At 36.0% G+C, this 14,124-nt stretch overlaps 3 protein-coding genes across 4 annotated transcripts; all 3 read right to left on the bottom strand.

The window, feature by feature from the left end:
* Positions 1–148: 148 nt before the first annotated feature.
* Positions 149–1,241, bottom strand: LOC103875200 (cyclin-dependent protein kinase inhibitor SMR6). The gene has a single exon (XM_009153691.3). The coding sequence runs from the start codon at positions 896–898 to the stop codon at positions 548–550; it is 351 nt and encodes a 116-aa protein (XP_009151939.1). The 5' UTR covers positions 899–1,241; the 3' UTR covers positions 149–547.
* Positions 1,242–4,867: 3,626 nt separating this feature from the next.
* Positions 4,868–10,780, bottom strand: LOC103875201 (probable disease resistance protein At5g66900). 2 transcript variants are annotated; one of them, XM_033273950.1, is made up of 6 exons: positions 7,888–10,780; positions 7,547–7,814; positions 7,408–7,441; positions 6,612–7,048; positions 6,313–6,518; positions 4,868–5,966 (listed from the first exon to the last, which is right to left on the bottom strand). In XM_033273950.1, the coding sequence occupies exons 1-6, from the start codon at positions 8,627–8,629 to the stop codon at positions 5,164–5,166; spliced, it is 2,490 nt and encodes an 829-aa protein (XP_033129841.1). In that variant the 5' UTR covers positions 8,630–10,780; the 3' UTR covers positions 4,868–5,163. The 2 variants fall into 2 exon arrangements, with proteins under 2 accessions (XP_033129841.1, XP_018508139.1); XM_018652623.2 differs by having other exon boundaries at positions 7,408–7,814.
* Positions 10,781–11,113: 333 nt separating this feature from the next.
* Positions 11,114–14,115, bottom strand: LOC108868848 (probable disease resistance protein At5g66900). Its single transcript, XM_018652624.2, has 3 exons — positions 12,344–14,115; positions 11,773–12,170; positions 11,114–11,673 (listed from the first exon to the last, which is right to left on the bottom strand). The coding sequence occupies exons 1-3, from the start codon at positions 13,059–13,061 to the stop codon at positions 11,530–11,532; spliced, it is 1,260 nt and encodes a 419-aa protein (XP_018508140.1). The 5' UTR covers positions 13,062–14,115; the 3' UTR covers positions 11,114–11,529.
* Between the last annotated feature and the right edge of the window lie 9 nt (positions 14,116–14,124).

A 14,124-nucleotide genomic window follows, 5' to 3' on the forward strand; every position in this document is an offset into this window, starting at 1 on the left:
ACTTTACTTCTTATGTGACCTTTGTATTCTGTAAATATTGTAATCTATAAAGTGGCATTCCTATGTGTTAAGCAGACGGACCAGTGGTGTGGGAATTTTTTAGTCTGAAGGGTATTTGGGCCTAGGTTTAGTGACTAATTTGACTCCGTATTATGTTTTTTTTAATCAAAATTTGACTCCGTATTTTTTAATGAGAGCTAGAACATAATGACAACTTAATTCCAGGCAGGCAAGAGTCGAATCCATGATCGGGTTTACACCTTGCCACAAGTTCTTTTTTTTTACCACCAAAGCATGGTTGACTAATTGTATAGTCAAAATATATTAAGGCATTCGAAGCAAATTGAATGTATATAAGTTTTTTTTTTTTTTTTTCAAGTATATAAGTTTTTTTTATATTTTATGTAACTGTGTTTATAAAATTATAGATATAAATAGGGTGACTTATAAAGTACAAGGTAAATGATCTTCAAAGTTTATAGTAGAAGCTAGTGACAATGTCCTGACAACTATTTAAAACTCGTTCACTAATATATGCTTGAGAATATTATCGTTTTACATTACTGCTTCGTATAAAAACCGTCTCCAATTCTGAAGGAGTCACCACAAAGTACTCTATACCGACATTGCTCCGACACTTCAACTCTGGTCTGCGTTTCCTTGGCGCAGGGGGACATATCAGTTTCTCAGAGAGCTTCGCTTCTTTCGCCGTGGGCGTGATGCAGTACTCTTCGCTGCCACTGTAATGTTCATCTTCAGCTTCTGTGTCTCTCTCGTGCCGTTTCTGTTTGGTTTTCACCGGCTTCAGTGAAGCCCGTATAGAGATTTCGGCGATGACCCATTTGCTACCGTCGGTGTCTAATCCTCTACCGACTTGAGATTTCTTTGAAGATCCCATATTTTGCGGAGGAATAGAGACACAAAGATAAGGGAGCAAATAAAAGAAGAGGAAGAGGGAGTAAGTGGAAAGTATGCGAAAGATTCTTGCTATTAAAGACACGTTTTGCCTTTTACAAGTCGCTTGCTTCCCCAGGAATTATTAGAGGAGAAGCTTTCAGAGGAAGACACTATTATAATTAGGTGGAAGACGAGTAAAGGGTAAAATCGGAAATTAATAACATGTTTACAGTTTACGTCTATTGTTTTGGCGCTGAATCTAAGTCATAACGGTTCTTTTTTCCCGCCACTTTCTGCGTAAATTCTTCTTAGTTCTTTACCCAACAAAGTCATGGTAAGATCATCTTCATTCATTGAAATAATATTTTAAGTTACCCACTTCGAAAAAAAAAAATATCGTTCAAAAAAAATTGAATGAATTACCAAAAGTTTGTAACGCGAAGTGCAGAAAGAAAAACAGAACTAAATGCATAAACCTTCTAGGAGCTATTTTGATTTGTGAAACACTTGAACAGTGAGATTTGGAGAAGGAATTTCTTTTAAAAACAACAAGTCATGGTTATAGAGAAAAAGACAAGGAATTTAAAAACAGAGAGTAGAATCTGAAACTTATTATTTTACTAAGACAAGACAGCACAAACTTAAATAAACATCTTACATAACTAACCGTCTGCAAAATGAAAAATGAAAAATGAAAAATGAAGCATAACCAAACTTATCCAACAAGTCATGGTTATAACAAACATACCCGTTCACTTTTACATAGGCACTTATTTATCTATACTAATAAAGGAGAGTTTTCTCCCACCTTAAGCTGCCACGTCACCATATAGTACGGGGCGTTTTAGGACACATGGCATCACTCTATTTACGTTTTCCGCTTTCGGGCTTCAACTTTCGTATACAAAAGTTAAATTATGGGTTTGCAACAAATAAGCAAATCCAAAATGGATCTGCAAAATCAGATGTGATATCAAATAGCCCACTTCATCTTCCTTCTTCTTGGACTTCATCTTCTCTATGATAGAAGTTCTCATCTTTCCCACACCGAAACCAGAGCGATAGGTAACGCTTATCATTGAGAGTTTGAGACTACTCATTAAGTTTCACCATTAACTCACTCTGTAAAACTCCCCCACTACGTCGAATTTCGTTACTTCTCTCCCCACCTCCTTTGCAAATCCCTAATTTTATATTCTATAAATAGTGATGGAACCATCTCCTAATTTCACTGATTCTCCAGATTCATTACCATTTTGTTCTTACTAAAAGAGCCTGCAAGAATGGTGGAATCCTCATTGAGAGTCTCAATTGTCTCTCCCTTGCCATCTCTCCCACTACACTAATATTAATTACTTTTTCCTATCACCGCTTTGCAAAACCCTAATTTCTCAGATTATAAATAAAGGTTGAAAACCTCCAAATCTCATTGCTTCACCATATTCTTTATACTGGAACCTGTGACGATGGTGACCTCTCCAATCCAGCTTTCCAATTTGAAGACTGGCGATGCTTCTCAGACGGTGGTGACACGTCTCCTTGCTCACATATATCCACGTTCTTTATCTAGAACTTCCTTGATCTGCAGAGAAGCCTTTCTTGCCATGGCAGCATTGTATTACTTGGTCTCTTTGATATTCATTTGTAATAATTAGCTTTTATTGTTGTTGTTGATGTTCCGTAGATTGCAGTCAAGAGATTGAAGTAGCAGAGAAGAGATAAATTTTGCTGTAGAGTCAGCATTTTAGGCCGTATTCGTCGCAAGAATCTATTGAGTGCAACAGCTTACTGTTCGGAAGGACGAGAACGACTCATTGTAAGTCTTCAGGACCAAAATGGTTTATATACTTATTGAAAATTATCTTCCATTTGAAATGTCGATTTGTTTTCCATATTGTTGTGTTTTATACAAATAGTACTGGTGTTCTTTTGCTAGAGCAGGTGCCTGGTACGAGACCTGTAGAGAGGCTGAAACGAACAACAAAACAAGGTCTAACGAATGGTTTTACCTTCTGGTTTACCAGAAGAAGTATGGTGAAATTGCGGATCAACAGCTAATTGGGAAGTATGTAGACGAGGAGCTGGAAAGGGTAATTTTAGTACGACATATGTGTGTTCAGAATTAGGCAGAGAAGAGACCAACAATGTCTGAGGTTGTGGATATGCTGATGAATAATCTATGGAGAAAATGGGTTATCTTGAAGGTATCCCGCTCTTCAACATATACAATAGAAGTTAAATCTATAGATGAAATTAAGAGATTCTATCCCTAGATAAATATCATCAGAAAAAGAACAAGAATTGATTAATTGTATGTTATTCAATTAATACAGTTTTTTATTTCTTTTGCAAGAATCTGGTTTTGGTTCTGGATATGGAGGTGGCTAAACTGACAAACATTCAAGCTTTTGAGGCTCCACAGATTGTGGTATAGCCTATAATGAAGCACTAACAATTATCTTTTACTAATACTTTTTCGTGATGATGCATATATAATGCTGTAAACTGGTTTGCAGGGGATAAGTGTCGATGCTCACATTGAAACTGAACTGCCTCGGTCCCTTGCTGAGATTGTTTGGTATATCTATACCTTCCAGCTCAAGTTAGAGAACTTCAATTTTACTTCAAAGCACCAAAACCTTCACCATTTCTCGCGTTTTTCGTTGGCGAGAGCTTGCATCTGCGCCAGCCTTTGTTGTAAATGTTGGTCTATTTTCTTACTATGAGTTTGCTGCTATCTAAAGTATATAATCTCTGTGTCTGTTGCCTTACTAATAGGAAGGTGCAAAGGTCTCTGAAGCAGTGCAGCCTGAAGTTGTGGCAAATAGATCATATGCCAAAGTTAATAAGACTTGCTGTGTAACAGAGGCGCCATCTATATTTGATGGTTCACTTGCCGGACGTACATCATCATGTTGCTTTGGACGAAGAAACCACGTTTGGAATGAGTCTACTATGAGAACTTAAACAACCACGTCTTTATTTATCAAATAATTGCTTTCGTATCTATTTCCCTTTGGAAGGAGTCTACTATGAAATCTATTACTTTTTTAAAAATTCTCAAGTGTCGTGGTTTTTTTTAATTAGTAATAAATCATCTTTAGTTATATTTCTCCTATTTAAACTTTCAAATTTCTTTAGCTCTATTATCCTTTTTCTACTCTAGGATCACGTAGATCTGTAATTGCAATGCTTATGAAACCGTGGCTACAGATAAATTTTGTACTTTCCAATGACACCTGTAAACAACACGCTAAGCTCGCAACACAATGAATAATAAAGTAATAAACTGAAAATAAGCAAATCTCAATTATACAATCAGAAATTCACAAACCATTAAGCATTTAGTTTACAAAAAAGGAGTTCACAAACCGAATTTCTTAAGCACACAAGATTTAAAACAATAACATTGAAAAAGACACGACCATCGTTGCGCCCAAAGTACGTATTGGCCACTCCGCGTCTGCCAGTGACAGTTTGAAACATGTTACAAATCAAAATTAGAGCTAAGATAAGGTTCACGGCAATAATAACAATGATACGTTAAACGTCGTCGACAATTACTATCCCGACACATACAAGCAGCTTCAAACTTTAATTGAACTGTAAAGTTGCAGGCTAACTATCCGCCTCCCAAATGAATCATTCTAATGCATACTGTAAATGCAATGAGATTGGCATAAGACAACCAATAATTAACCTACTGGATTCATGATTCCTATGAAGACAAAATATTTAACTAATACTCCCACAATGAAGCCCCCAATAAATTATCACATCTTTGATATAGATATATAATCACAACAAATACAAACATTTTCACTTTTCCTTATGAAAACATCAACTTTACTGTATGTTTAAATTTTAAATAAATTAATTTATTATGATTATGAGTTTTTTATTTTATTTTTATTAAATTGACCAGTTACAATCACTTATGTTGTTTTACTTTGAACTAAACAACTCCAAAACAAAGTAATACACGATGTTTGTTAACCACTATAAGATGGATAAAAAAATATCATTCTCTTTTAACATATTTTTATTTTCATATTTTTGAACATATTTTATTTATTAAGACCAGAAAATAAATTCTATATTTATTTAAAAATAAAATATATAAACCCGGCGCGTAGCGCCGGAAAACCGCTAGTTTAACTATATAGGATACTCAACAGGTTGAGTTATTCACTGGTTCAACTTCTCACTCTTTCTTCTCCTTTCCTTAGCCTTTGGACAAACTAGCATATATTTCAGGTTATGCTGCTACATTCCCATCAGGATTCTCCAACTTCCCATTTCTGGCTTCAACCTTTCCCACAACAGTCGAGTATCTTCATCACAATCTACCTTCAAATTGCTTAAATTCTTCACAGAATCCGGTAATTCGCATCCCAAACACATCCTCATCGAGATTTTTTTCAGCTTCTGCAACTTCCCAATCTCTAAAGGCAACTTCTTCAGTGCCAAACAATCAGAAATATCCAGAAACCGTAAATTGCTGAGCCTCTCAGTTGATTCCGGCAGCTCATAGAGATTAATACAAGAACACAACCTCAACACTTCAAGATTACTCAAGTTACCTATAGACTTTGGAAGTACAGAGAACTTGCCACAGTTTGTGATGCTTAGTTTCTTCAATGAAACAACTTCACAGACCCAATCCGGTAACTCATCAAGATCATAGCAATAATTTATGTCAATCTCCTGTAAACTCGGTAGAGCTTCAGGGATAGCTATCTCTTTTATGTTGTAGGAAACCTCAAGGCCGACTCTGCACATGAACAAAGATAGCTTCTCGAGACTGCCGAGTCGTGAAAGGAGAACGTCCAGCATGGTGATTGAAACATTTTCAAATATGATCCGTTTTAAGTTGGGTAATGAGCTGAGACACGACAAGTTGGTCAGTTTTGCAGGACCAAGACCGTGATTTATGATAGCCACAACCTTTAGTTTCTTCATAGTTGCAATGAAGTTTGGTAATGCATAGCTTGATGAGGAGAGATTAAGAACTAAAGCCTCAACATTGGGGCAATCCATTTCAGCCCACGTCGATGAGAACAAATCATCTGTAATTAACAAACAAAATGAGCATCGTTATAGGAAAGTCAAAATTTTAAATATAAAAGAAGTACTACTAATTAACCCTATTCAAGTGAGCAGAGAAATATCATAGACCAAAAGGCTTAGAGCTTTTTAATATGTATATAGATTTATAGGATTATGTCTATATCGGTTTGTGGAGATTAAAAAGACTATCGTAGTCATCTTGCTCATTCGACAAGTTTTAGTAAAAGAAAACCCTACAAAATGAGGATTTCCTCATATTCGGTTCTCATCTCTTAACTTATAAAGAGTTTATCAAAATCTATACGTTCAATTTTCAGAAAGAAAAAAAAAACATGAAAGAATTACCTGTAGAGATAGACAAAAGACGAGCACTTATAGGCTGCATTAGATCCAAACACCAATCTGGAAATGTATCCTCTCTTATCTCCAGGTTGAGCCTTTCTCTTTCATAGTGTTCCTCAGATTTGCTTTGGCAGATAGCCAAGTCCCTCAGAATACTATGTTGACTATCTAAGAATCCATCGTAGAAACCGTCTTTGTTTTCACTTATCCTGTTTTATTAAGCGAATAAATAAATTCCTCTGATGGTAGATATGGCAACAAGATGAAAGAAGCAATGTTGAAACTAAAACAACATACACTACCTTGGAGGATCAAGTTCAAGAAGATTACGGAAAGCCAGTTCATTGAGGTACTTCACGTACACGGCACTACTTTTACTACTTTTACCGTATAATTCCATCCATATGTCAATTATACTGGAAACACGTATCTTTCCTTGTGTAAAAAATGAGCCAATGTCCAAAAAAAAATCTTTAAGATGAGGGTCCAAGATATTCAAGCTAGGCTGCAGCCATTCGAGCACATTAGGTTGGGGATTATCAAGAATTGTTTTCTCTTCAAACCAGCTTTTCACTTTGTCTGTGGCCCAATTTACAAATTTTCTTATAAGCTGAAGATCAAGAACTGTTTCCTCTTCAGACCGGCTTATCACTTCTCCTAAACCATCTATAGATTTTCTTACAAGCTGAACACCGATTACTTCAATCAAAAGTGGTAATCCATAGCAACATTTCAGAGTCTGCAATTCATCACCATGTGAAAAGAAATGAAGATGAAATTGGTGTTCCCAAACATGTAACTGAAGATTAAAAACTTAGAATCTAATAGGTACAATGTTTCACATGCGAAATTAGAAAAATATCTTAAATAGTATATAAAAGTTAAGTTAATTCACTTATCACCATTCAGTTTCAGGTTGAAAACTCATTAATATGATATCAAAGCCAAATCTACAAACCAACCTAATTCATAATCTATTTTGCCTAATTTGGAATTTAAATAGTATATAAGAAAGTTGGACCAATCCACTTTAGAAGTTTACGTTGGAAATTGTTCTAACTTAATAGAATTTGGAAATAAAAATTGTTTTTATTATACCTTTTGTATAAGATCTTCATGCTTACGTGATATCCTGCGAAAAAAACATGAAGATGCCCGCTCAATGAGAAGGGACTTAGCATCTTCATCTCCCAAAGGTTTCAAATGATAAATGGGACCAAAACTCGGAAACTCAAACCGAGAAGTCACCAAAATCTTGAAATCCAGTATGTTAATCTGAAACTTCTGAAGAAAGGAATCTGCTCCTAGCCACACATCATCCAACACCAACAATATAGGACCATCTTCTGTAAGTTCCTCAATGAGCTTCCTTAAGCCACCAACTGCTTGAAAATCGTTCTCAAATGTTGGTGCTTCGTAACCGCTGTGCTGGAGTAAAGTCTGTACGATGGTCCTGAAGGTAGGAACCCTTGACACATCACAAAAGAAGATGTACTCGAATTTTTCTGCAAATTAATGGAAATTGCATGAGCAACCAGAAATACAACTGCAAGAGTAAGGAAATAAAACTTTTAACACCTTTGATCTCATCATCATGACAAAGCTGAGTAACCAAAGTGGTTTTCCCACACCCGGGTGGAGCAGAGACCACGAGATCATCATCACCAAGGAACTTCTTCTTTACCTCCATCAGTGGCAAATCCAAGCCAACGAGAACCTTTTCAAGCTTGGGGACCGAACAGAGATCCACATAAACAGGCGGAGAAACAGTAAAATAATCGAGCTTCTTTTTGATGCTTTTGAGATGACTCTCAATGGCTTCCCTCGTATACACGGGCAGACAGTCAGACGGCACGTTGGGCGGCATGTCAGATAGCATGTCAGGGGGCAGGGTAGACACCTCGTCAGGTACAATCTGGCAAGCTAACAATCCCTGTTGACGCATCATCAGCCGTTGGTTCCGAAGCATAATAAGCTGAAGTTGAATCTGACAGTACTTGAGCATCTTCTTGTTGATTTCGTCTATTTTTCTTGTATATTTAGCTTTTGAGGGTAGGTTCCACCGCTTGACTTGTGAACACTTCCGAACCAGTACAAGAGCTTCATCGATTATATCCTTGAATTTCTTTAGTTCTCCAGCACCTGGCAACATCTCGATCTCTTCGATTATCGGAAGCACATCCTCCATCGTCGATGCAAGCTCCATATACACAGATTTGAAAGTCAACACCATCTTAGCCTCTTCAATAACAACTTTCAGGAGCTCAGAGACCACAGCTCCTGCAACAGAACCTACCCCCAAACTAACCACATCGTTCATTTCTTCTCTCACAAGCCCCAAAAACTTATAACTCTCAGATTTTGTCTGTAGAATCTGAATCTAGCTGAAAATTTATGATGTTAAGAGGGGATGATTTGATAAACAATAATGCATATAGATAGAAACTTCAATCTACCAACCAAACGACTTCCATTTGCCCCCACCACTTGCCGGGCAGTTAAGATTATATTGATTGACTTTGATAATATAGAAAAAGGTAATAGTGACAGGGTTTTTAAGGCAAATAATTATGAGGATTCACTACTGATTGCCCCCTACTTCCATTTGCCCCTTACCACCAACATTTCTATTTTATAAGGATTCACTACTATCTGCTGATCATCGTCCAAATCGGTGTTGTGCATGAAATCTTGGCACAATTTCTTTATCAGTCAACATGCATCATCAGAAATTTATAATTTAAATTTTCATACATGTAAAATAAACTTACTAAAATAAATATACTAACCACTCTCTTTTCACTCGTGTTTGAATCAGACACAGACACAAAAACCAGTAACTCCATGATCCGACTCTGCCTCATCTACAAATTATTTACGTAAAAGATACATTTTATGTTATTAGGCGCCAGAATATTTCAATAAGAAAAGGTTAAGAAAATGGGAGTGGAAGAGGAAAATACTAAAAAAGAAAGAAGATCTGGAAAAAATTATTTTTTAACTCTTCTACAAAGCTTAAAACACAAGAAATAGAGAGACCGAGCACGTAAAGTAAAATTGTTTCCAACCATGATGTATTGCACTCCCACGTGACCCGCTGCCATCCTTAACTTCGTCGTGTCCGTTTTTGATCCTAACAATAAGTGTAATGCACTTATTTTTCTTTCGTTAAGTCATAAACTTGCTCCTCAAGTTTATTCCTCTTTCCATATCTCCAAGATACTCTCTTGCTCTTCAAGTCTACACGATTCCAGCTCAGCATCTTTACTCCACATGGTCTTGACCACTCACCACGACATCTACTTCAGCAAGTACGTCATCGACTACTTCAGAGCAGACATCTTACATCAACATTTGTGTTTCTATTCTATATCCCCTATATATTATTTGAGAATCATTACAACATTTTTTTGTAGTCACATGTCATCATTTGAATGATTCTTAGAATCCTTATAGAAATAGGTTAGTCCATCTAAATATATAATAAGCTTTTTATTAAATTGACCATAAATACATTATTAATGGACTTTATTATTTACTTAAATAAAATTACGGAATTGTCTAATGAAACTAAAGTATATGACAATTAATTGTAGATTGTTAATTAATTTTATGGTTACTTTAATAAAAAAGTATATAATATATGTTTATTGGACCAACATATCTAGAATGTTGTAATGTTTTTCTTTTAATATATAGGGGATATCGTCATATCTAACTTAAATATTCAAAACATTACTATGTTTGGGGAAGGGTTGCAACTATATAGTACTTGTATAACAATATGGAAATTAACATTTCTAATATCTTCAAGCTTTTTTGGGTTACCCGTTCAGATTTAGATATGTTTTATACAATTCTACAAGATTCATTCATGTTATTTTTACATACCGGATCGGGAACAAGTGCAGACCTAGCAAATAGTATAACACGGGGCACATCATATAAGAGGTAATTAACAAAATTTAGTTGCTATAGTTGGTTTTCAACCAAATGTGCATGTGGCAATGTGAAGCTTAAAATATATGTTCTCCTAAATTTTCAATAAAATTAATAAAATTTAAATTTTTGTATGTGGCACTTGCCCCACCTATTCATCACCTGGGTCTGTCCCTGATCGGGCATTGATTTGTTTCTTGTTCTGTTTGGATCTTGGATTCTTGGTTTTTATCTAATTTTTCACCAAAGCACGTTTATATTTTTTTTTGGATTAATGAATTGTTCAAGCTTTTAGCAAAACTTTGTAAATTCAGTAATATTATGGTGAATTTTGTTATTTTTTATTTTAGCAAAATGACATCGTTTTGATTTCTGTAAAAAAAAAATATGTCGGTAAAGTGAAAGTTAAAGTTGACCAAATTTTATACCTGATTTGGCTCGATCACTATAGATTAATATGTTTTTGGATCAGTAAAAAAATTGTGATTCTAAGGCGGAAATGTTACATCATTTATTTGACAGTTTTTTTCGTTTTCAGCATATATTATTATTTGTAGAAGTTCATTTGGTTTAATGGTTTTATTAAGGTTTCTAATGCTTCTACATCAAGAGGTATGAGTTTTGAGTCTCATAGAAAACGAAATTATACGAATTAACGAAGAAAAAAGATTACAATAGATATGTAACATAGTGTAAAGAATATCATCAAGTGTGTGGATCGATAGAGCGGCTCAGGTGATACAATCAGACGTGAAACTTCATAAAAAAATGTAGAATCGTCTGTAATATTTTCCATATAGCTTGTAATAGAATAATTATCAAGTGTTAAAAAAAACATATACTACTATGTATTGAAACTGAGATGTCACAATGCAAAAGCTGAAGCAATGTCACCTTACCAGAAAAAAAAAACAACGGAACAAAATACATTAGCTGCCACTAGAACCGTGTCGTCAAGCAAGCCAAACTGACATGTGGTTACGGAACCATGTCGTCGAAATACAGGGATTTGAAACTACAGTTCATTCATAGTTCTCCAAAATAACATATTTGTTAGATAAAGTGATTTCGTACGTTGTTGAATCGCTTGAACAATCACCAACAATTTCTTCTGTCCAAGTATCCGTTACAGGATTTGACTGCACATCGGGCTTGATGGGCTCTTGTTCTAACTCATCCATCAAGTGTTTCTTCGTTTGGGCTGGATTTTTATTCTTCATTTTGATGGTCTGGCAACGGGTAAACCATTTTAACAGGTGAGAAGCTTTGTGTTGCCGTTGCTTACATGTGAGGACTGTTAAAAGTTGTTTCCTCTTCAGACTCGCTTTCGACTTGAAGTAGTACTCCCTCTTTTACAGCTTCTTTTACAAGTCGAACGCCAATTTCTTCAATTAAGAATGGAAATCCATAGCAACGTTTCAAAATCTGCAAACCCCACCGTGTGTGTTCCCACAAACATGACAATACATAAGCTTTAAAAACTTGAAGATAGAGTCTAGAATAACAGAAGTGTATGTATTATACCTCCTGGAAAATATGATCATTCTTAAATGATAAGTGGCGAAGTGATGCCTTCTCAATGAGAAGGGACTTAGCATCTTCATCTCCCAAAGGGTTCATATGACAAGTGGGACCAAAACTCGGAAACTCAAACCGAGAAGTCACCAGAATCTTGAAATTCAGTATGTTAATCTGAAATTTCTGAAGAAAAGAGTCTGCTCCTTGGCACACATCATCCAGCACCAACAATATAGGACCCTCTTCTTGAAGTTCCTCAAGCAGATTTCTTAAACCATCAGCTGCTTGAGAATCGTTCTCAAATGTAGGTGCTTCATAACCGTTGTGCTGGAGTAAATTCTGTACTATGGTTCTGAAGGTAGGAGCACTTGACATGACACAAAAGAAGATATACTCGAACTTTTCTGCAAATTAATGGAAACTAGAATTAAGCTCTCACATCGAAGTTTAACTCAGACATGAGTAATATATAAAGATCACCAACTGGTTTTAAGTTGTAAGCTTATAATAAACCCGGATTTAACAAAATCAGAAATAAAAATCAAGAGTAATGAAATTAAAAAAAGACTTTCAAAACCTTTGATCTCATCATCATGACAAAGCTGAGTGACCAATGTGGTTTTCCCGCACCCGGGAGGAGCAGAGACCACAAGACTAACCACTGGATCATCATCCTTAAAGAGCTTCGTCTTTATTTCCAACAATGGCAAATCCAAACCAACGAGAACCTTATCAAGCTTGGGGACCGAACAAAGATCCCTATAAACAGGCGGATAAACACTCAAACCATCGATCTTCATATTGATGCTTTTGAGATGACTCTCAATGGCTTCCCTCGTATCCTCAGGCAGAATATCAGACATCATGGTAGACCCCTCCAACGGCATACTCATGTAAGAAAAAAATCCGGATTGATGCATAATCAGCCGTTGGTTCCGAAGCATAATAAGCTGAAGTTGAATCTGACAGAACTTGAGCACCTTCTTGTTGATTTCCTCTATTTTTCTTGTATATTTAGCTTTTGAGGGTAGGTTCCACCGCTTGACTTGTGAACACTTACGAACCAGTACAAGAGCTTCATCGATTATATCCTTGAGTTTCTTTAGTTCTCCTGCACCTTGCAACATCTCGATCTCTATGACTGCTGGAAGCACATCCTCCATCGTCGATGCGAGCTCCATATACACAGATTTGAACGACACCACCATCTTAGCCTCTTCAATAACGACTTTGAGGAGCTCGGAGGCCACAGCTCCTGCAACAGAACTTACTCCCAAACTTACCACATCGTTCATTTCTTGTGTTACAATTTTTAATTAAACCTCTCAGATTTTGTTTCAAAGGGTTTGCCAATATGGATAAACGATAGTGTATATAGTGAACTGTGGTTTCTAGCTCTAGTGGTAAAGAACTTACAGCTATGAGTACCGCCACCTGGGTTCGAATCCCGGCCACTGGGAAATTAACATTTCGGCATCGCCAGGGACAGAGGACCGACACGTGGTAACACGTGACTAGTCTGAATCACTTCTGTGGAGCCAGGATACTTCTGTATAATTAAAAAAAAAAAAAAAAGATAGTGTATATAGTGAAAGCTCCATATACCAACCGAGCTACGTCCAACTGTGCCATCAATGGGGTTGCCTACCCCCTTCCCCCACACACGTTCCAGGAAAGTTACATTTTACTTATAACAAGGACGCATTAAATTCCCCGCGAATGATTGCACTAGACCATTTAATTCGTTCTCATTTTTTCCACGTTTCTACGTTGATTTTGCCAAAGATTTTTTTGCCTAGCTTTTACAACGTGATTGATCCTACTTCTAGATTCAAACTCCATAGTGTTGACTTCACTCCATCCGAAATTTCGCCGTTTGGCGTTTCTACCGTAAACCTCTGAATAAACAAGAGAAGGCCTATTCAAAAGACGATTCTATTAGGTATATTGATGTGATTTCATTTCATACTTCGGTTAATAGTTGGTTGGATAAACTTGCTACGAGGTTGTTTATCCTTTATAAGCCTACGTGAATTTCTATATAAGTGGCTTCCTTTTGACTTTCTTTTAAAATTTTCTAAACTCTTTACTCGTTATATATAATGCTATCAGGGTTGTGAAAGCTCAACTTTCAGTTTCTTTTCATTTCATTTGCGAGTACTCTTCATTGGATATCCTTGAGACTACAAATGTTATCCTACGCAATCCTATAGATACTTATGCTAATTTGTTTGGAGCTCTACAATAAACTTGAGATAATACTTCTCAACTTATAAATATTACTTTGAAGGAAAACACGACATAACATATATCAGCATAAACCACATATTTAAACTTGAAATCTTTCTCTCTTTTATA

This window comes from Brassica rapa, chromosome A06, assembly GCF_000309985.2.
Source record: "Brassica rapa cultivar Chiifu-401-42 chromosome A06, CAAS_Brap_v3.01, whole genome shotgun sequence".
Taxonomy (NCBI): domain Eukaryota; kingdom Viridiplantae; phylum Streptophyta; class Magnoliopsida; order Brassicales; family Brassicaceae; genus Brassica; species Brassica rapa.